At 41.1% G+C, this 23,883-nt stretch overlaps 2 protein-coding genes across 2 annotated transcripts; one reads left to right on the top strand and one right to left on the bottom strand.

Annotated features, from left to right (window-relative positions):
- Nucleotides 1-3,526: 3,526 nt before the first annotated feature.
- On the top strand, nucleotides 3,527-15,016 carry fstl3 (follistatin-like 3 (secreted glycoprotein)). Its single transcript, XM_067414808.1, has 6 exons — nucleotides 3,527-3,932; nucleotides 4,854-5,039; nucleotides 12,599-12,814; nucleotides 13,441-13,668; nucleotides 13,750-13,831; nucleotides 14,589-15,016. The coding sequence occupies exons 1-5, from the start codon at nucleotides 3,857-3,859 to the stop codon at nucleotides 13,782-13,784; spliced, it is 741 nt and encodes a 246-aa protein (XP_067270909.1). The 5' UTR covers nucleotides 3,527-3,856; the 3' UTR covers nucleotides 13,785-13,831; nucleotides 14,589-15,016.
- A 284-nt stretch (nucleotides 15,017-15,300) lies between these two features.
- Nucleotides 15,301-22,220, bottom strand: LOC137039758 (uncharacterized). The gene is made up of 3 exons (XM_067415035.1): nucleotides 22,049-22,220; nucleotides 15,513-21,923; nucleotides 15,301-15,387 (listed from the first exon to the last, which is right to left on the bottom strand). The coding sequence occupies exon 2, from the start codon at nucleotides 21,700-21,702 to the stop codon at nucleotides 15,778-15,780; it is 5,925 nt and encodes a 1,974-aa protein (XP_067271136.1). The 5' UTR covers nucleotides 21,703-21,923; nucleotides 22,049-22,220; the 3' UTR covers nucleotides 15,301-15,387; nucleotides 15,513-15,777.
- Between the last annotated feature and the right edge of the window lie 1,663 nt (nucleotides 22,221-23,883).

A 23,883-nucleotide genomic window follows, 5' to 3' on the forward strand; every position in this document is an offset into this window, starting at 1 on the left:
AACTGGACCTTCAGGTCGATCACTGCAAACCAATCTTGGAGTGAATGCACGGGAGGGCGCATTTCTTAAATGGGAGTTTGTGAAGGGCCCGATTGAAGACAAGCAGATCCAAGATCGGCTGTAACCCACTGCCTTTTTTGGGTGCTGTGAAGATCGCGCTGTAAAACCCTGACTTAATCCCGGGCTCTATTACGTCCTTTGCCTGCCACTGAGGTAAACAGGACACTGATGAACCTGGGGAGATGCCAGGTGAACTGAAGATGATTCCGGGCGAACTGTGAGGCGGAGACAGCCTGTCCAGCGGTACATTAAGCCTTGGTGGCAAGCATGGCCGAGAACTTTTAGGCCTTGCGGTGCAGCCAGTTCTGCCAGGTGGCAGCCGTTTGCCAACATACATGCGCCGCAATTGCACCTGAGAAATCTCCACATAACACTTGGCTGTCCCACTATTAAGGGGAAGTGAGAGCGGAAGAAGCAGTGAAGTGGCTTTGGGTAGTAAAAGGTGCCTTTCACGACTTTGTTACCTGCTCACGCACCTTTAGGATCCGTGCCAGAATGATGCTGTGCACTACGCCCCATGCTGAGAAACCAACTGTGGGGGTTCTGGCCCAATGCTTTAGAAAACAGCAGAGTTTCTGTAGATCCAAACCATGTGAGAAAGTCATTGAGCGAGTGCTTTGGGCCACCCACCTCAAGGTCAGCATTCGCTGAGAATAATTGTACATCAACAGAACACCCCTATTTTATAAACACAGATATAGACAGTTCATGTGATTCTTTCATTTTCTTCTCCCCCTCTGAGATCAAAGACCCTCCATTGAGGATCAAGAAAAATGTGAAGACCTGCAAAATATTAACTGGCATGCAATTTCATACCACGGCGATGGGTGTGCCAACGAAGAAAGAATGCCAGTGCACGACTATGGGAGTTTACATCAGAACTCAAGTTGCCAATATAAACCATGTGTTCCTCTCTCAAGGAACTCCTTGACTTCAGCACAACATCTTAATGAGCTCCATGCTCGGCGGACGGTGGTTTTCCACATGGCTGAACGGCCCATATACACACTAAGTCTCTTCTATTTAGCGGTCACGGCACTGACTTTCAGACCACGTTTTGACAGTAACAGTCCACGGATGCTCCTGCTAGGCCTCACTGCTTGTCCCGTTAGGTGGCCACAGCATTGTTTATCTACATTTATCTAGCCACATTTGTCTCTTATCAGTTAATTAAACTGTATACTAGCTCAAATATTCAGTTGAATTAAGCCTAATTCTGCCCTCCGGTTGGAGAAATTCTTGCACACAGACTTCTGCAAAACAAAACTGACATTTTGCTGCCTTTTCAATTGAATCACAGAGGATGCTAAATTAAGTTTTCAGAGCATCAGCAAATAAAAGCAGCATCATTTTGAATGTATCAAAGTACCTTTGTTGTATTGATCAAAATTGCCAAAAGTCTGTACTCTAACAATAAATGATTTAAGCTTTTCTATTTAAAAATTCCTAAGATCTGACATAAATTAAAATTATTGTGGATTATATTAAAAAGTGCTTACCTTTTATCATTATGCAGGTCATTTAATAAGTATTACAGATCATTTTTTGGACAAATATTACATATCGCAATTAAAATTTAAGTCAGGTGTCAGTCAACATGTGTGTCACAAGTGTTAAAGGCTTCCGTTTATAATCCAAGGAACAAGGAGCGGGACATGTAATTATAGGACTTTAATTATCACGAAGAGCGAGAGAAAACAGAAAGAGGCCGTTAGTCAAATTTAGGAGGAAGGCAGGGGGAGGAGAACACCAGGTAGGATGCAGGAGAAGATGGAGCCGTAGCGACGAGTGTCTGAGGTGGAGCCAGGGGGCCAGAGGATTGAGGGGGAGCCGGTGGGACTGAGGGCAAAGGCGATGTCGGAGAGAAGGCGTTGCCCGATGGAGCTGAAGGGGTGGAAGGACAAACCACAGTTGAAGACGCTGAGGCCGAACGCACGTGAAACACCAGCACCCGTCATTTTCTCCAGGAGCTAAATCTACGAACGTGGAAAACAGTGACAGATGGACCTCTCAACCTTTACGCTAAAGAGAAAATCCAAAAAAAAACTATTAGACTTAAATGTTAAACAGCTTGAAAATTAATGAAGACGGAGAATGTGACAGCTGCTTGCTCAGGTTCTGGCGTTCGCAATGCTGTCAATATAAAAGTTACAACAAAAACACGGCTTACGTCACTTCAGAGATCGTACTGGCGCTCCTACTTTCCTATAGGAAAATCCCTAGGGGAACTTTTAATTCTCGGGGAACCACCCTATTGGTTATTTCCTAAAACTACGCAGTGCGAAAGCCTTAAAGGCGAAGCCGGAGGGACGCATGAGCCCGGTTAAGCCGTAACCACGATGGTCCCAGGTGAAGCTGAGGGAGGGATGAGCCAAGGTGATGCCGACTGGTCGACGAGCCAAGGTGGAGTAATGGGCTTGACTGGTGGAGGCAGAGCCAGGTGATCCTCTGTCTGGGCTCTGGATCCAGAGTGGGGCTGGTGACATCCTCCACAGCACGGCAGATGGTAAACTCTGAAATTACGCATGAACGCCCTTTGATGTCATGTTTACCACTGGGAAGTTCGGAAATCATTTTGACACCCAAATTCCCGAGATGGGCGTGCTATAAAGTTGCTGTGTCAGGTATGATTTATTAAGTTTTTCTCCACAACAGCTTGATCGTCTTGTCATAAGATTTTCCCAATAAATAGGCAAGAATAAACCTGGTGTCCATGTTCATTCCAACCACAAAGCACTTGAATGCAGCTCATAATCACGACTTCTAAAAAGGGAATAATGACATTTCCGATAGCACGTGAAGGCAGCATAAATACACAGGGAGTAATGAATCATGAAACAGCGAACAGGTGCTAACACAAATCGGTGACAAAGATAACTAACAATGACAGGAAAACATACAGAAACAGGATGATAAATGAAACCATTTACACACAGACTGCGTTTTGAGACATTTTGCTAATTATAAATGTATATTTTTTTAAGCTCTGTTATAAACAGCTATTGTTTAAACGACGTTAGGTCTACAAAACTGAGGTTTTGATTCAAACAGCAGTTACACAAATTGTGTTTTTTCAAGCAGTGGTTTTGTATTTTGGTCAGAGTCAGACAAGATTCAACTATTCAATTAAGGTAGATTAATTTGTAACTGAAAGGTTGATCTTCTCAGGACAGGAACAGAAGGATAACGTTAGATTTATATTTATATTTATACTATAAATATGTAAATATAAATCTAACGTTATCCTCCTGTCCTGAGAAGATCAACCTTTCAGTTACAAATTAATCTACCTTAATTAATACAATACAATCTTATTTTTATGGGCAATTTATAGCAATGTTAAACGTTCTCTTTTCTTTAAAAAAATATTTTTTTTAAACGCCAAACTTGTATTGAATTTAAAAAATAAACACCATCAGAAATGTGCATTGACTTGGGCTACATGCAAATATCTTTTCTATTATTAAAATATCATGGTACATTTAGTGGTGAACTGAGTTCAGACAGACTGAGATGAAGTGTGGGAGTTTTTCAGCCTCATATCCGAGAACTGACTCAAGTACACAACGGCATCAGCAACGTAACTGGCTGGAATTATCGCCCATCCCAGAAGCATAATTTACTCGGGCAAAATATTTATACAGAGGCGGACCAAAATCATTTACAACAAGTCCATTCACGAAACCGAGTGGAAGCAACCTATGCTAAAGGCTCTGTAGACTTTTTATCATCTAAATACTTGTAAGGAAAACTTCTGGTTCAAACATCCGTGTAGAGTAGCCTATTCAGCAGCATCATGAACTTTTTGGCTCTTCTACACTGTGTGATACTTATTTCAGTTTGTGAAATACTTGGAGAACATCGAACAAACGGTAAGTGAAAGATAACATATTTTACTATATTTCACTTTCCGTGAGTTTCTTCAGAAATTTAGATGTCAGTAACTATATAAGATATTAACACGTTTTATCAAACTAATATTTGTTATAGGCTACTATATATGTAATACTAACTTTTAATGGTGTTTTAAAGAAAATATTTTAAATATTAATCTATAACAAATAATTATATTATAAATAATGAACTTTTTGTTCAATTTTAGAAATCGTGCAGCTGTTGCTATGGTTACCTGGTTACACAAAGGGCTCGCGGTGCAGATTTGTAATTTTAAAAAAAATGGTGGTTACTATAATATTTGAAAACAATAATATAATATTTAAATAAAAAATAAATAATATTTTAACAATAAAAATATACTTGATTTAAAAACAATATACTTTAAAGACTGCCATCCGTTTTCTTTGACATCTTTTACTTGTAAGATACGTGATAATAATGCAAATGAACTGCATGCACCATCAGATTTAATGCATTTATTGCATACTTTATTAAACTTAAATGGGTGACATCACGTTAACCAGCTATGTATTCAGAAACAAACGGAAATAAGTTTTATTTATTCTGAAAAAAAGAGAAAAGAATAATAGAATACTTCAATAAAATGACTGTTTACTAAGTCTCAGAGAGAAAAAAAGGTCCTGTAATTCTGAGAAAAAAATATTCTTGTAATTCTTGTTTGTGAGAAGATATTTCACATATGACATATTTTATTGGGCAATAATATGACACATCTTAGGTAATCTTTATTTTAGGGATAAAAATAGTCTACTTTCCAAACTTGTGTGCAAATGAGAAGGGATGGAAAAAATCTCTTAAAGCTGATATAAGGGTTGTATAGTTGCCATTGTCCCGGAGATGGATCATATGATTTAACTCTGTGTTTGTGTGTCTAGCGGGAATGTGCTGGCTCCAGCAGGGTCCAGAGCACCGCTGTGACATGGTCCTCATGAGGGGTGTGAGCAGGGAAGAGTGTTGTTCGGCCAGCCGTCTGGACACCGCCTGGTCCAATACCAGTCTGCCCATCAATGAAGTCAGCCTGCTGGGATTCCTGGGAATAGTTTCCTGTAAGCCGTGCAAAGGTACAGACTCATCTACCCTCCGTTCTCAGCAGGTAGACTGGGTTGTCCCGCTGTGCAATGTTCCAACTTGTTGATATCAGTGAGAGACTCTTGGTTGCTACCATTTTAAGCATTCTACACACATAAGAGAACATTCCTCATTTTCAAATTAGGGCTGAAACCATTTTGCTTGATGAGATAAAATCTAGTACTGTTGGCCAAATCTTGGTTTGGAGAGTTTTCTTTGCAAATGCAATGCTTCAGCAAGTTTAAAAAGTGTGGATCTACACCAGATGTTTTGTTTAACTTTCTCCTTCTGTTGTGGAAAGCGTTCAGTACTGGTAGCCTTGGCCAGGTACGTAGGTTCATATAAGGGCTCCAAACCTCTACTATCATCAGACATTTTAAATACAGTGTTATATCACTGGAGTAAACAAGTTAGCCGACATGGCAATTTTAACGAATTTCCTCAGCCCAGCCAGCCCATAATTGTGCTCAAAATTGTAGTTTTGTGGTTTTTAGTCCATATCTATTAGCTTTGAGGTCATCTGTATGATAGTGTACTCTTAAAATTCACTTTTAGCACAGGTGCATTTAAAATGTATAGTCATCCTCTTCCATAAAAACAGACCAAAACAATTGATGACTCATCCTGCACTTATTTATTTCGTCCAATCAAATGCTCTCTAGAATGAGAATGTCCTTCCCACTAAAGTCGCAATAACATGATTATATTTTCATGGAAATAAAAGGTCCATTGGTCACACAGCTCACATAGAAGACACTTTCAAACCAAACCAAGCGGCTTGGATGACCAACTTGAACCAATTGCGAAATTTATGAGGAAATTCGCACCTTAGTTTTACAGTCATGTGGATTCCTATCTAAATGACTAGATTTCGCCCACAAAAAATTACAAAATAACGGCAAACTCACCTCAGTATGACCTACTTCTGATTACCCATAGCAAGTAACAACTTGTGGCTCATGACTGTGATTTAAAGGAACTTGGCTATTTCGAACAAGCATCTCTATTGACTGTTTTCTCTCTCATAGGAAAGTCATTTGGCATAAAATAAATAAATAGTTTGACACAATAGCAGATTACAACCCCGCCCCCCTCGACCCGTTTCTCTCCTCCCTCTCTTACTCTTTCCCAATGCTTATTGGAAAGCAGACTTGTTTTGCCTTTCCCTCTCTGCGATGACTGAATTCTAGCACACCGCAAAGAAAAATTTGTGCCACATGCTGGAGAGGTCTGGTCCTCATAAGCCTCAAACACAATAAGCATCATTAGACACTTGGGGGGGGGGGGGGGTTATATTGTTTGTTCCATGGCGTTTGCTTTCCATTATCATAAAACTATATGGACTAGCGGACCCTACTGTGTGACCTCCCCAGCGTGTTCTCAATGTCAAATGCTTCAAAGCATTCCTCAAAGCTCAACTCACGCTTAGCGTCTGTCCGGCGCATTTCCTTACATTTGTTTTTCGGGGGCAGACAAGGCAGTTCGTAAAATATGTGTGACTGCCTGCGGATCTTGAGGAAACATAACAGGGTTATGCTGGGATTTCCAGTGGAGGTGGAGGTATCTGATTCGGTCTCGAGTGATTTAGTTGACTTCACAGGGAAGGGGAGCAACAGGATATTAAAGGACTTGCAGGAATGGGAACCAGAAGCTGAATCCATTTCAAAGTGTTTCTGATGGGTTTTGTTTTCTCTGGCTTCACAGATGAACGGAGAAGAATGGACACAGTTATTGAAAAACATGTCAGTGGATGACACTGTAGACCTTTTCACACTTTAAATAGTTAACTCTGTGTCATTCGAAACCCTAGTTAATGGAGTCCTATGTTATCTTGCTTCACCTTTCACACTGCTCATACTTTACTCGGGGGTCAACAATTCATAAGCTGGTACTTCACACTGTACATTTCTAAACCTATCTGCGTCACTGTTTGGATGAACACCTCATGCAACCTCCGCAAGCATTGCACAGCCTCATATGACACATCTCTGACTGTACAATCAAGATTTTTTGTTGAGTATACTTTTCGGACTATAAAAACAAGACCGAAACAGCCTGATCTTTACTCCAATTGACACATTTCGATTGCCTTTTGATATTTTTCCCATCAAACGCTGAAACTACGTGTTTCTGTGATTGTCCAAAGCATGTGAATATGAGGCAAGCGATTGATTGTCAGTTGCTATGCATCTAGTCATAACATTCCAAGACTGCATCGTTTCACACTTCACAAGTTTGGCACCGCAAAAGCAGTGTTAACAGTGCTTCAAAAGCAAAATTTTCCCTGAGTAAAAGGCAGATATACAGACTTTTAAATTACAAGTTTGAAATGTTTCTTAACTTGGTGTAAAGCACAGTGTGAAAAACCCTATTCATGACTCATGAGCTTTCAATTGATTCCAAGAGAGTTTGACTTTAGCATGTTCCTAAGTTAGCAGTGTAATACCAAAGACTTTATATACCGGTGCTGGTCATATAATTAGAATATCATCAAAAAGTTGATTTATTTCACTAATTCCATTCAAAAAGTAAAACTTGCATATTGCACTTATTCATTACACACAGACTGATATATTTCAAATGTTTATTTGTTTTAATTTTGATGATTATAACTGACAACTAAGGAAAATCCCAAATTCTGTATCTTAGAAAATTTTAATATTGTGAAAAGGTTCGATATTGAAGACACCTGATGCCACACTCAAATCAGCTAATTAACTCAAAACACCTGCAAAGGCCTCTAAATGGTCTCTCAGTCTAGTTCTGTAGGCTACACAATCATGGGGAAGACTGCTGACTTGACAGTTGTCCAAAAGACGACCACTGACACCTTGCTCAAGGAGGGCAAGACACAAAAGGTCATTGTAAAAGAGGCTGGCTGTTCACAGAGCTCTGGGTCCAAGCACATTAATAGAGAGGCGAAGAGAAGGAAAAGATGTAGTAGAAAAACGTGTACAAGCAATAGGGATAACCGCACCCTGGAGAGAATTGTGAAACAAACCCCATTTAAAAAAAGAGTGGACTGCAGCTGGAGTCAGTGCTTCCACTAAGAACCACACATACAGACCTATGCAAGACATCGGTTTCAGCTGTCGCATTCCTTGTGTCAAGCCACTCATGAACAACAGACAGCGTCAGAAGCATCTCACCTGAGCTATAGGCAAAAAAGACTGCTGAGTGGTCCAAAGTTATATTCTCTGATAAAAGTAAATTTTGCATTACCTTTGGAAATCAGGGTCCCAAAGTCTGGAGGAAGAGAAGAGAATCCACATTGCTTTGGGTCAGTGATGGTTTGGGGTGCCATGTCATCTGCTGGTGTTGGTCCACTGTGTTTTCTGAGGTTCAAGGTCAACGCAGGGCTAACATAAAGTTTTAGAGCACATCATGCTTCCTGCTGCTGACCAACTTTATGGAGAAGCAGACTGAATTTTCCAACAGGACTTGGAACCTGCCCACAGTGCCAAAGCAACCAGTACCTGGTTTAAGGACCATGGTATCCCTGTTCTTAATTGGCCAGCAAACTCGCCTGACCTTAACCCCATAGAAAATTGATGGGGTATTGTGAAGAGGACGATGTGGTATGCAAGACCAAACAATGCAGAAGAGTTGAAGGCCACTTCACATCAGAGCAACCTGGGCTCTCATAACACCTGAGCAGTGTCACAGACTGATCGACTCCATGCCACGACACATTGCTGCAGTAATTCAGGCAAAAGGAGCCCCAACTAAGTATTGAGTGCTGTACATGCTCATACTTTTCATGTTCATACTTTTCAGTTGCCCAAGATTTCTAAAAAATCCTTTCTTTGTACTAGTCTTAAGTAATATTCAAATTTTCTGAGATACAGAATTTGTGATTTTCCTTAGTTGTCAGTTATAATTATCAAAATTTTAAGAAATAAACATTTGAAATATATCAGTCTGTGTAATGAATGAATATAATATACAAGTTTCACTTTTTTAAAGGGGGGGGTGAAACAGAGTTTCAGTCAATCTCATGTCAGTCTTGAGTACCTATAGAGTAGTATTGCATCCTTCATATCTCCGAAAAGTCTTTAGTTTTCTTATATTTATAAAAGAAAGATAGGCTGTACCGAGTCTTTCCGGAAAAAAAACGAGCGGCTGGAGGCGTATCATGTGGGCGGAGCTAAAGAATCACGAACGCGCCCAGCTATTGCATTGAGAACGTCTGAAAGCTGTGACATCCTCAAGCGTGGAAAAGATAACGTTACCCTAAAAAAACCATGGCTATCAATCAGATTCAACTAATACAGATATGATCCAGAATCAGATCCGGAGGCTGAAATAAATTGAACAGGAGAAGCAGTAACAGAAGGACGTCCGTCTCTGTGTTATGTACTGTATTTAGTGGCCTGTCAACATTTGCACTTGTTTACTCGCAGTTTATGAGGACATGATTTGGTTTATGGACTATTGTATGCGACTAAATCTTAGCAGTTAAACAGTTTTGCACGTCAGACTAGTGTAACGTTATGATGAATGTATGAAATATTTGAATGATGAAGCACGCTTTGTGAGAACGCTAGGTTTATGTTTGGGGTGGTTTTACAATAAACAAACTGACACCTATAATGGTCAGCTAAACAAATGTATTTAAACACACACCATACATCGCATGCTCCATTAATACAATAACTATACACGATCATGTTGTTTACTGATGTTTACTCACGCGACGATAGCCAACAACATTGAAGGAGTTTTACTCACCGTCTCCTTCCAAAGCACGACCGTGAACCTTTATCGCTGGGACCGCTCCGTCAAAAAAACACACTTCTTTGGTAACTGTTGATTTCGTCAAGTCCTGTGACAGCAGTGACCGTGGAGATCCTCTTTTTGCGGCACGACTGATGCGTGATATTGTGACGCTTCTCGTCATTTCTGCGTTCAAATCGTTCCAGATGCAGCGCTGCCTTCCTGGAATGCTGTGCTGAAGCGTTGAAGTCGCTTGATGTCACCCATAGGAATAAAGTGGAGCGCGGCGCGACAGAAGTGTTGCACGGACGAGTGGATCTGCAGCTGACAGAGTGTTTATGGGCGTGCATTTGCTCTCTCGCTCTAGTCTCCCTTCTGGGAGAAGAGCCGTACGGCCCATACAAGGACATTCCGACCAGTTGACATCAAGCGGACCCATACTCGAAAAAAACTCTCCGAAACTTGTGAGAAACCAGAAGGAGTATTTTTGACACAGAAATACTCCATCAAACGTCCAACATTAGTTTTAGAAACTTTGTCTATGTTTAGGATGGGAATCCAAGTCTTTAACAGTGTAAAGAGCTCAGTATGCATGAAACAGCATTTCACCCCCCCTTAATGGAATTTGTGAAATAAATCAACTTTTTGATTATATTCTAATTATATGACCAGCACCTATACAGAAAGACGGTGCACTGTATAGTATTACTATGAATGGGAGAAAGTGCAATGCGCAATATGGTGTAATAATGCCACGGTCCAGACAACCTGTAACCCATGTTTTTCCAAACTTCTAGCTGTAAAAGTGCACTAGAATGGCAGTCAAACATGTTACTTCCCACCCGTGAACTCTTACAAGATCAATGTACTCCCAGTTACACGCTCTGTTATCACATAGACCACGAATTAACAATGGCAGCCCTTACGAATGCGGTGGTTATGAAAATCATACATTTCCAAGTATACAAATAATGTAAAATAAAAGGTATAACAACTTCTCTTGCCTTATGCACCGTTTTTTTCTCCTCCGTTGCCCTCAAAAGAGTAAGCACCTTTGGCGATAGGGATGATTGTAAATGAGCATAAGCACTTTACATTTCAGCCATGCTTTGTTAACATCTAGCTACCACAATTCCTTATCCTTAGGCAGTTTGGCGTGACTTTGCCCGGAATGCTACAAAGTAGTGAGTCGTGGTTTGAAGTTGTAATTTACGGGCTCTAAAACCTGCCTGGAACGCAGCATAAGTCCCACCTTCTAAAGAAAATAGCCAGTCGCCGACTGGTAAAGTCATCACTTCACTGCAGCTGCTGTTAGAAGCTCCGGTTCCTATAGTCTTATTCTGAGACATGTGCTTAGGACTGGGCCATTAGCTTGGTCCAACCTGAGAAATTGTGTTTTTTGTTGTGATTAGAGCGTTTAGAAACAAGATTTATGAGATAGTTGTTGTCAGATTTCATTGGTGAAATTTAATCATAAGTGTGTCAAACTGTTTTGAAGAATTTAATCTTTCACCATTCAAAGAGATAGGAGCTGCACTTGCATGATCAAGAAGCGTTTCAAAGATGGTCGCTGAGTGAAATTACTTATCTTAATGGGTCTTGTGTAAGTTAGGAGTGTTGCGTTATACCTGTATTATACCAGATATCGTGTTAATTAGGGGTCTCGCAATATCCCGGTATTGGTGATAACCATATTTCAAATGAATAGGCCTAGTACACATATTATAATATGATACGTACATAATCAAACGCCTTTATCTGGTTAACAATGCAACGTACAGTGGGTGGCAGTATTGTACCTTAACGCTGGTTGCCACTTGTTGTAAAACACAAGAAGATAGCGCACAGCTGCTACTGCTACATAAAAACTAGTCTTTGGACATGACAGACGAGACACTTTACCTGCACTCCAAGAAAGTTAGCTTGAAAGAAAGTCGACCAAGAAAGTGACCAAAAAAGTCACCCCAGTCTGCAGGATTTGCCGATCGACAGTGAGCGAAAAAGTGGGCAATACCACCATCCTGTTCACCCACCTCCGTTATCTTGCAGATTTCGCCACTGTACATAGATTATGCTGCAATTATTTTGCTAGTCCTGAAAATCTACATTACCTGCTGAAGCCTTTCTGTGTTATATTATATTTAATTCCCTCTGGGCTTTCAGTCCAAAAGTGTGCTCATTCGAATAAAAACATGGATTATCATATTTACGTCAAATATCTTTAGAGGGCAGTATTTTCTTCTTCTTCTATTTTTACCCTAAATAGTGTGACATGAGCATTATGGAACTCTCTTGTGTAATTTATGTTTCATTCATACTCATAGCCGGAGGGCACCCTAATGCAAAAAGTTCACAAGTGAGACTAATAAGAGTAATAAAACTTATGACATTCCAGGAAATCGCTAATATGGACATAGACATCCAGCTAAAGCTGTAGCTGAGTGAAATGCCGATAGACACATTTTGACTGATTTAAACATGAAGAGAATTAACACACCATTGCGACAGTATATGGTTTGCTAAATGGATTGCATTTATATAGTTTATCTGTGTTCATTTTATCTGTGTTCTTTAAGACACCATAAGGCTATTTTCATAAGGATAATGTATGTATATATAATGCAATGACAATCCACATAGCCTTTATCATAGAATATTATAAAACAATGTAATTTCTTCCTCATTCTGTCATAAGAAGCCTACAGTTTACAGGAGAAAATGATTTCAAACTGGTTGCCATTTAGTATAATTATGACAGCATTATGCTGAACTATTTCATTAACACTTATCAATTCTGAATTACATTTTTTCCCACTTTATCCACCTTCTCTTACAGAGAACTGTGAGGGGGTCAACTGTGGCGCTGGAAAGGTGTGCAGGATGAAGTCCGGACGTCCCCAGTGCGTATGCTCTCCGGACTGTTCCAACATCTCCACTAAACACGCCGTGTGTGGGAGCGACGGGAACTCGTACAAAGACGAGTGCGCACTCCTGATGGCTCGCTGCAGAGGTCACCCTGACCTGGAGATCATGTACCAGGGAGACTGCAAAAGTATGCTGTTGCTTTTCAGCTTCCACATGCAGAGTCCATTATTTTGCTTAGATGTTTTGCAGACTTAATGAAACGCATGTTTGCCGCATGTACTCTAAAAAACTTCCAACTAGGCCCTTGCGAAAAAGAGGTTCCATTGAATGTGCACTTCTAGTGAACTTGTACAAAAAATATTGGTTTAACTTAAAAAAGTAAGTAACCTGGTTGCCTTAAAATTTTTAGTTTATTGAAATAAAAAATGGAGTTGATGCAATGAAGGAAAATGGTTTAATAAATAGAAACTCAAAATATGATTGTATCTGAACCACATAAAAAAAAATAGTACAATTTGGCATGTTTCACTGCGTCATCACATATAACACACACAATTACCCAATATGCTTACAAAATCTTTTAATAATATTTGAATAAAGGTTGTCGACTCTCAAAAGTGTTTATTGTATTAACTCAAATTTTTAATTTCAATCAACTCAAAATTTTAAGGCAACCAGATAACTTTTTCTTTTTAATAAAAATGTACAATATACTTTCAGATAATATATGAATTGTACTTAAACTTGTACATGGGACCTTCTTCTAAATATATTTTCCCATCTTTATCTTGACCCTTGGCACCATTCTTTTAGAATCCTGCTCAAATGTTGTATGTCCTGGTACACATACCTGTGTGACGGACCAGACCAACAGCGCCCACTGTGTCATGTGCCGTACTGCGCCTTGCCCGATGCCCATGGTCACTGAGCAAACCATCTGCGGCAATGATAACATTACCTACCCAAGCGCCTGCCACCTGCGTAGGGCTACCTGCTTTTTGGGTCGATCCATAGGGGTCCGCCATTATGGACACTGCAGAAGTACGTTTTCACACACACGGAAGTTTTGTGACGATTATGTTACATCTTGAACTCATTTTAACTTATGCTCTGTCCTTACAGGTAATGAAGGAAGTGAGGAAAATTCACTCTTCTGAGGATGTCAAGAGAAGTTCCATGTACATATTACGATGGCACATACGATGTGAGAGAACCTGTTTGAAGCCATATAGTCTCAAAACACAGTCCTCTGTACCAAAGAACCACTACTAGTATTTTATACGCATGCAATTCATACTTAAAGGAAACGTGTGGTTTTAACAGGAGAATTGAACTGATGAATTGACAGTGTGTATATTGTAAATATACTACAAGCTACTATTTATTGGAGAAAAGTAATGAAGTCAGTGTTATTTATGTGTTAACACGTTTGAGACACCATATATACGTACTCCAGCTGCCTTTATCAAACAAGGTATTTATTGTGGGTTTTGCTTCAGTTTTCCTGTACATGTCAGAACTGCATGATATTTCACAAAGAGCTATTTCTTGCCAATGAAGTATTTTACAACATTTCTCTAACCTTTTTTTGTTTGAAACATTTTATGTTATGCTGTATGTTTTATTTAAATGATATTATCTATTAATTCACAGGATTTTCCAGACATGGAAATGATCCTTTTAAAACAATTCCCCATTTTTCTAAGATCGCAGAAACCCTGACAATGGGGAAAAACGGCATTGTCAGCCATCTTTTCTTTAAGCAAAGCACACAAAATAGATACCAGCAGCAAAAACGATGAGCACCTCTAAATTATCTTCTTGAACATTCCTAAGTACAGCTTTCCCAAACATGTGCCTCTCTGCAAAATCTATGTGGACACACGGTTAAAATTCTTATGGACATGGGAGACTACTTACTCATTGAGATAAAGTGTTATGCGTGTACTGTTTGTATTCAGAGGGATTACTCAGCCTAAACAGCCACACTTCCAGGCCACGTTCCGCTGACGTGAAGACCAAACCGAGCCACCCACCAAGAAATGAAATTACCAGCTACAGTGTGATGGCTGCAGTTTTTACGAGGACGCTGGGACAGTCGAAGAATGTACAGTACATTCTACTGTTTTAATGGCTTTCACATTGCGGGGTTGTGTTTTTGTCATTTTGTATGTGCGTGAGTTTTACGAGTTTGCTGTACACTTAAATGGTCATCAGGAGAAATTAGCTTGAATCCCAGTAAATCGTAGGGTCTTGTGAAAAAGAGACGGATTGGCAATATTTGTGTAAGTTTGTTCCATGTGTAACCTTTAAGAAGAGACCTTTCTTGTAAATAGAGACTTTTGCAGTATCTGAATACATCCAATTTATTCAATTGCATATTTTTGTATTGTTTACTTACATTTTTTTTTATTAAAACTCAAAAATAACGTTGTGTTAATATGATTCTCGTGATTCTTTGGTGTTATTTTGGTATCATTGAGATACTCTGATGCTAGTTGCCAAGGCAACATTTCTGATTTTTATTTAGTTTCATGTAAAATAACTATGGAAGCTTGTTTCCACCATTTAAAAGATAAAAAAAAGATACACGTTGTACTGTTCTCGCTGAGGTGTAGCAACTCCAACTAAACAGTGAGCTAAACTCTCTCTATTCATGAACACGAAGAAATCCTGAGTTCTTTGTATGCAGATTTATTTTCTTCACATTGTTTTGAATCCATACATATGAGATGAGTGATGAGAGACGAGAGAGTGAAACTAGGAAACAAACAGCAAGATACTGTAATTAGCTAAGCCACAGAGTTTCTATTAACATTACTTTTACAGCATAAAATCAATATGCTTTAAAGTTAACTCAGTCAGAACAAAGATTATATACATACAAGCGATGCTTCTACTGGGGAATCAACAGGAAGGATGCATTTTCTCTGGAGCAATGAACATCTGCATTCATTACTGTCTGCCGTATCTAACGCGATTTCCTACTTCCGGTATTGACTCAGTAAACAAACGTCAAAATAAAAGTCTGCATGAAACTGAAAGTATATCAAAATTAAATGCATAAAAATTATACTTAGATGCCTGAAAGGCAGAACACTCCCCGTCTGACCTTAAAGGTCACTATTAACTATAAAATGTCTCTGAACCTTAGTCTTTGGGCATAAGAAGAACTACTTCTGACACTGGTCTCAAGAACACCTTTGCAGAACCTTGAGCTGAAGTCCTGAGCTCTACTTTCCTTACTTTGCTGTCACTCCCAGGGAAGACAGCTGTGATCCTCGCCATAGGCCACGAATTACGTGCAGCTTGACTGTCCTTCAGGAGCACAATGTCCCCTTCTTTCAGGTCTCGTTGGGAATCCCGCCATTTCTGGCGGGCTTGCAGAGTGGGGAGGAACTCCTGACGCCAGCGACGCCAGAATCTGTCAGCAAGAGCTTGGACTTGTTTCCATTGTCTGCTGAGAAGATCCTTGTCTGTGAAGTCTCCGTGCGGTGGGGCAACCCCAAACTTCTGGGTAAGTATCATTGCAGGAGACAATATGAATGGTGACTCTGGGTCAGTGGAGATTGGAACGAGAGGTCTGGCATTGATTATGGCAGTCACTTCCATCATGAGTGTGCACAGGACATCATGGGTGAGTTGAATGTTCTCTTGGAGCAGGATTGCATCGAGGATCCGTCTTGATAGGCCTATCATACGTTCCCATGATCCTCCCATATGGGACGCATGAGGAGGATTAAACACCCATGAACACCCTTTTTGACTCAAGAAGTTCTGCACTGTGATGTCAGGTTGTTGTCGGCTCAGTCCCAGTTCTTTTGCAGCGGCTACAAAATTTGTTCCACAGTCTGATCTTATCTGCTTCGCAGGTCCCCGTATGGCAAAGAAACGTCGTAATGCATTAATGCAACTGGACGTGTCTAGGGACTCGATGATCTCGATGTGCACAGCTCGGGAGCTCATACAGCAGAAGAGCATTGCCCATCTTTTACTTTGGGCCTGTCCACCTCGTGTACGTCTGGAGACGATTTGCCATGGTCCGAATACATCCACTCCTACATAGGTGAAGGGTGGGCAAGTGTGTAATCGTTCTGGAGGTAAGTCTGCCATAAGTTGTTCCTCTGTTCTTCGGCGCAACCTTCGGCACACTACACATTTGTGCAAGACAGAGGCAATAAGTCGTTTTCCACCTATGACCCAGAAGCCCGCTGCTCTCAGGGCTCCTTCGGTGAAGTGACGGCCTTGATGCTTTACCTCTTCATGGTACTGTCGCACCAACAGCAGAGAAACATGGCTGGTTTTGGGCAGGATGATGGGGTTTTTTTCCTGAGTGCTCAAGTCAGCGTGTTTTAATCTGCCACCGACACAAATCAGATCACCTTCAAGAACAGGTCTGAACTTATGAAGGGCACTGTCCTTGGTTACAGCTTGTCCGAGCTCAAGAGCTCTGAGCTCTTTTGCAAAAACGTCTTCCTGTGCGGCTCTGATGATGATGTGTCTTGCCTGAGACAACTCATCTGGTGTGCGTGGGAGGTTGCAGTGGTGCCATCCTTTACATTCACTGGACTTGTCGTGTCTGTAAGCATTGGCTATGTGGATGAGTAGGGCAATAGCCCTGGTGAGGGAGCGCATGCTTGAAAAGCGCTGTAACCGTGTGGTGGTAAGTCCTCTGTTTTGAATGCGAGTAAGAAAACTACTCACTTCAGGTCGTATTTCCATGTCTGATTCTGGGTTAACAAGTTCAAATGTATGGCTTGTATCCGTGTTAGATGGATCTGGTTTGTGTAAAAAGGCTGGTCCAGTGAACCACATAGTCTTTGTCAGTTGGGACGCAGGCACTGACCTGGATGCGTGGTCAGCCGAGTTGTCCTCTGTGTTGACATAGAACCATTGGTCAGGTCTTGTGGACTGACGAATTCGTCTGACTCGATTATGAACGTACACATAGAAGCGTTTTGTCTGATTGTGAATGTATCCGAGCACGACCTTGCTGTCACAAAAGAACTTGATTGCATCAAGCTTCATGTCCAGTTCATCTTGGATGAGTTCGGCGACTTCTACGGCTAATACTGCGGCACACAATTCCAACCGAGGAATGGTAGGTTCGGACTGTGGGGCCAACTTAGCTTTCCCTAAGATAAATCCTACTTCGACTTGTCCCTCAGCTTGAATGGTCCTAAGATATGCCACAACTCCAATGGCCTTTGAGGATGCATCAGAGAAGACACATAGCTCCGTGTGTAAAGCATTGGATAGTGACCTTGTTGTGTATGAACGTGGGATATGCAGCTTGCTTAATTCATGCAGTGACTCACTCCATACTTCCCATTGCTTCAGCTTTTGTTCTGGAAGAGGAGTATCCCAGTCACATGTGTTGACACTGAGTTCTCTCAAGAGACTTTTGCCTTCAATAGTTACAGGTGCAACCATGCCTAAAGGATCGAAGACGCTATTCACTGTTGACAGGACTCCCCTTCGAGTGAAGGGTTTCTTGTGCTCTGAGGCTGTGAATGTGAATGTGTCTAATGCTGTCTCCCACAGCAGTCCCAAACTGCGTTGCACTGGTGTAGCTTCACCGCTAAGGTCGAGGTCTTTCTTAGCTGCTCTGTCCTCAGATGCAAAGGCCTGAAGGACGGCTTCCCTGTTTGAGGCAAACTTGTGAAGCCTCAGGTTCGACTCACTGAGAGAGGTCTGTGTTCTCTGTAAGAGACTGATGGCTTCAGCTTCAGTTGGCACACTGATGAGCCCATCATCTACGTAAAAATGACGTTCGACAAACTGGACTGTGTCTTTTCCATGTTTGTGTGCACCTTCATGGATGGCTCTCCTTAGTCCGTAGATGGCTACAGATGGTGACGGGCTGTTGGCGAAAACATGGACCCTCATCCTGTAGTCGATGATATCTTTAGACATATCATTGTCTCTGTACCACAAAAACCTCAGGTAGTTCCTGTGGTCTCTGCGGACAAGAAAGCAGTGGAACATCTGCTGTATGTCAGCAATCACTGCTACCTGTTCCTTGCGGAAGCGGATCAACACCCCAATGAGTGAGTTATTGAGGTCTGGGCCTGACAGAAGAACACCATTTAGGGATGTGTCAAAGTACTTTGCGCTGGAGTCAAACACCACACGGATGCTTCCAGGCTTTTGCGGGTGGTAGACTCCGAAAGTAGGCAGGTACCAACATTCTTCATTCTCCTCCAGTGGCGGAGCCACTTCTGCATGTTTGTTGTCAAATATTTTCTTCATGAATTCTAGAAACTGATCCCTCATTTCAGTTTTTCTCCACAGCGTTTTCTCCAGGGAGGTGAAGCGAGTGAACACCTGTTCACGGTTGTTGGACAAACGTTGACGGGGAACTCTAAAGGGGAGAGGAGCGACCCAGTTGTTTGACGTATCTCTATACATTTCTTGGTCCATGATTTCCAAAAAGATTGTGTCCTCCATGGAATGGGCAGGTTTGTTGTCAGACTCGGTCTCGTTGAAGACCTTTAGTCCAAGGGACTCTAACGATGCCTTGTGTGGTTTGTTCTTCTGCTCCCTGCCAAGGGACACATCCTCAATCAGCTTCATGAAGCCTTCACATGGTCTTAGAATAGAGGGTCGGCCATTCTCTAGCACACTTGTCTTGAACGCGCTCACAGCTGGCTTGTGTGCATTCCCAAGGCACACGTCTCCTACCAGGACCCATCCCAAATCCAGTCTTTGTGCAAAAGGGGCGTTGTGAGGTCCGCTCACTTGCTGTCGGACTTTATGGACTCTCACAATGTCTCTGCCTAGCAAGATGAGGATTTCTGCCTTGGGGTCGAGTTCTGGTATGTGTTCTGCTACACTTCGTAAGTGTGGATGATAACGGGCTGCTTCAGGCGTTGGTATTTCAGAGCGATCATTGAGAATGTCATTACACTCAATTAGCGGTGGTAGCAATAGGCTAGTCTGCCCATCAAGCGATTCGACCTGGAAGCCCTCTGCCTTTCTGCCTGACGTCTCCACCAATCCAGCACAGGTCTTCAGTGAGTAGGGGAAAGGTTGGCCCTTGATATTGAAAAGTTTGAAGAAATCTGATCGCACCAGTGAACGGTTACTTTGATCATCCAGAATAACGTACATGTTGATTGCCTTCTCATGTTGACCTTGAGGGTATATTCGTACCAGACAGATCTTTGAGCAGGATCTTGCTGTTCGCTCTGGACCACATACCTGGGTGCAGTGTGAGGAGATGGCTGTGCTGCTGCTAGCATGCTCCTCTTCCTCCCCGCCATTGTCTGGTGGGGGTGTAGACCTTCTGTAGACTTGAGGTGGTGGACCTGGATGCATGGCAGCATGATGTCGGTCGCTGTCACACTCCATGCACTTTACTGTTGCCTTACAGTCTCTTGCAAGATGACTAGCTGATGTGCAGCACTTGAAACAAATTCCATTCTCCTTGAGAATACTCTTTCTTTCTTCAAGAGACTTTCTTCTAAATACTCTGCATTTCCTTAGCGAATGTGGTTTGTTGTGAATGGGACAGTTTTTCTCTGGGCCACTGGGCTTTCTCTCAGGTGAGTTCGCAGGTGGGTCTTTACTTGAAGAGATGTTGGTCTTGTGAACCGATATTTTCCTTCCATAATTATTTGAGACTACTTTCTCTGACTTCAGTCCATTGTTGCTGGTGCATGGAAGGATGAAACTGGGATCATTCCTCCGGCGTGCTTCATGGCAGATGAAATCTGCAAAGTAATCGAATGGGGGGAAGTGGCCGTTGTTGTCCTCTTTAAATTTTGAGCCAACTGAGAGCCATTTTTCCTGTAGCCCATAAGGGAGTTTCTCCAATATGGGCCCAATGCCCCTGGCGGTATCCAGGTAGGCCAATCCTGTGAGGTAACCTTCTTCTCTGGCACTTTGGAGTTCCATAAGAAGATCGCCTAGGTCTCTCAGCTTCCCATAATCTTTGGTTGATATTCTTGGGAATTCATCCAACCTCTTAAAGAGCGACTTCTCCATTACTTCAGGAGCAGCGTAGCACTCTTGGAGGCGATCCCAGGCCTTTCTAAGTGCTACATCTGGGTTTCCGACATGCACAGAGCGAATCCTTCTGATGTGTTTCACGGACTCTGGTCCGAGCCATTTAATCAGCAAATCTAACATTTCAGTGGAGGTGAGTCCTAAGCCAGTAGTAGAATTGCTGAATGATGATTGCCATGCTAAATAATTTTCAGGTTTATCATCGTATTGGTAGAGACTTGTACTTACTAAATCACGTCGAGCTAGGTAACGTGCCAGGTGTTCTGTTTCAGGTGTCACGTTTGCAATGGGTGGTACATACACAGGCATGTATGATGGAGCTGTTGCTTTAAGTGGTGACTTGCGAGGATGATATATTGTCTTGGGTTTTGCGGGGTATCCGCAGTCACTAGTAGGTGTTTTGTGATGTTCGTCATATCTTACCAGACCTGTATAACCTCCATTAAGTGGTGTGCTGATCTGCTTTACATCCCTGAATTTAGCATGGTCGCTGAAGAATGGCTTTTCCGGTGCTGTGTTATGCTCAGATGGTCTGTTATAAGTTTCAACCTCTCCTTGCCCTTCCTGTAACTGTAAGTTGCATTCTGGTAGAGGATTCCATGTAGCGTAGCTGCCTTCGGACAATACTGCCTCAGGTAATGTTGCATGGGCAGATGCTTGAGTTCGTGCTATACTATGTACAGCTTGCGCTTCAATATATTCATTAGTGCGTGTTACGATTTCATTTCGTAATTTAGCTTGAGAAGATACATCGGTCTTGATTGAATCTTCTAGATCTAGTTCGGCCGCTTCTAATGCCTCAGCTTGGGCGATGGCTGCGGCCGCCTCTCTTTGAAGTTCAAGTGCGCCTAGTTTAGCTTCTAGCTTCGCTTTTCCTAATTGTAGTTCTGCTTCCTTCTCTGCACTTTGTACCTTCAGCTCTGCTTCTTTCTCAGCAAACGCAGCTCGTGCCTTTGCTGCCTCTGCTTTAGCGCGCGCCCTCACTGCAGCGCTTGATGCCGATGAGTGAGAGCTCTTTGATTTTCTTGTGCGTGCAGATGCATCGTCAGTCCTTTCTAATTCCATTTTACTAACTTGCTTCTCAAGACGTTGAAACTCCAGCTGGATTACGCTTTTTCACTGTACTGTTCTCGCTGAGGTGTAGCAACTCCAACTAAACAGTGAGCTAAACTCTCTCTATTCATGAACACGAAGAAATCCTGAGTTCTTTGTATGCAGATTTATTTTCTTCACATTGTTTTGAATCCATACATATGAGATGAGTGATGAGAGACGAGAGAGTGAAACTAGGAAACAAACAGCAAGATACTGTAATTAGCTAAGCCACAGAGTTTCTATTAACATTACTTTTACAGCATAAAATCAATATGCTTTAAAGTTAACTCAGTCAGAACAAAGATTATATACATACAAGCGATGCTTCTACTGGGGAATCAACAGGAAGGATGCATTTTCTCTGGAGCAATGAACATCTGCATTCATTACTGTCTGCCGTATCTAACGCGATTTCCTACTTCCGGTATTGACTCAGTAAACAAACGTCAAAATAAAAGTCTGCATGAAACTGAAAGTATATCAAAATTAAATGCATAAAAATTATACTTAGATGCCTGAAAGGCAGAACACACGTTTTTCAGAGTTTTTTTTAGGCAATTGTGAGTTTTTTTTATCTTGCAAATCTCACTTTTTCTGGCAATTGTGACTTTTTATTAGCCTGACAAGCCAGACCCACATCAAGATGTTTGGTCTGGAAACTCCCCATTGACAGGGCTCAATCTGAGGGGTGAGATAAACGGGTGTCTTTCAAACTCCCTCTGCACACAATTGGATCGCGCTACAACCAACCAGAGCAACGGAGGTGAAGTGGAGCTAGTTGACTGATTAATCTTTCGCCGTATCCAGTCGGCGTATCCAAAACTCAGAACACATCTTCCCTTCTTAAGAAATGACTTCAGTGCCGTTCTTTGTTCTTTTCTCAGAGAAAAGCTCAACTCCAAGTCTTCTATTGTCGCGGTCAAAGCCAATTTGAAAGACCGCTGTTCGCCAGCTTCTTTGTTTACAAGTAGCACGCAACTCGGGAGTCATTATGTTAAGCCCCGCCCACCAACTCTGTACACAATGTGATTGGCCCGACCAGAGTTTGGTTTTCCCAGCTCCTCGCATGTCTATTGAGAGATTAGATTTGCTGCCACTTGGGTGCGTCTAGATTTCTAGGCTTACTTTTTATATCACAAAAAAAAAAAAAATAATTTAATTATAATGTCAGAGTTGCGAGATATAAACTCACAATTATGACTTTTCGGGCGATTGTGAGTTTTCATATCACAAATCTGAGTTTTTGTTCTCGCAATTGCAACTTTTTGTATCACAAATCTGACTCTTCCCCCTGCATTAAAACACAGAAATACAATATTACATTTTTTTAATTTATTATTTTAAATTTTTTTTTTAATGGTTTTAATTTCAGTTAACTATAATAACTCTGTTCTTGAGGATTAATGTTCAAGATTTTTGGTGATCAGTTCATGTCATTCAATTTGAGAAAAATGTATTTAAAAATTAACTACAACTCTACAAACAAAATTATTTGATATTAGATAAATAATAATAACAATGTAATTAATAAAAATATTACATTTTGCAGTTGACAATATATATATATATATATATATATATATATATATATATATATATATATATATATATATATATATATATATAATGCTGAAATTATATATATATATATATATATATATATATATATATATATATATATATATATATATATTTCTAATATTTCATAATGAAATTGTAAATATTAAAACATTGTTCTGGGTGTCAGAACATTTCAGGTCTTGAGGCCTGAAGTTGCGGTATTGTGCAAAATGCTAAAAAACAAAAAAAACACAGTAGTTATTATTCCAAAGTACTGACTCTGAATAGTATTTCTAAGCATTTCAAATTCTAGCTTTTCCTCAATTATATAACAAGGACTTAGCCCGCTATCTGTGAGGCAGCCCCTTAACTAACAGTGACAGTAGTGAGAAATATAGAGGTTATTGACTCATTTTCCTGTCTGAAAAAGCTCGCTTGTTTTCCCCCTCTTTGAGAGGCTCTCCTGAATCCCGGCTGCACTCCGCATCTGGTTTAACTTTGAGAGATGTTTATATTCTGATCCAGGGCTCTTTTATTACATTGGAACTGGAATTAATTGTTTGCTCTAACAGGCCATAACAATTCCATAAA

The sequence above is a fragment of the Pseudorasbora parva genome, chromosome 14 (assembly GCF_024679245.1).
Source record: "Pseudorasbora parva isolate DD20220531a chromosome 14, ASM2467924v1, whole genome shotgun sequence".
Classification (NCBI taxonomy): domain Eukaryota; kingdom Metazoa; phylum Chordata; class Actinopteri; order Cypriniformes; family Gobionidae; genus Pseudorasbora; species Pseudorasbora parva.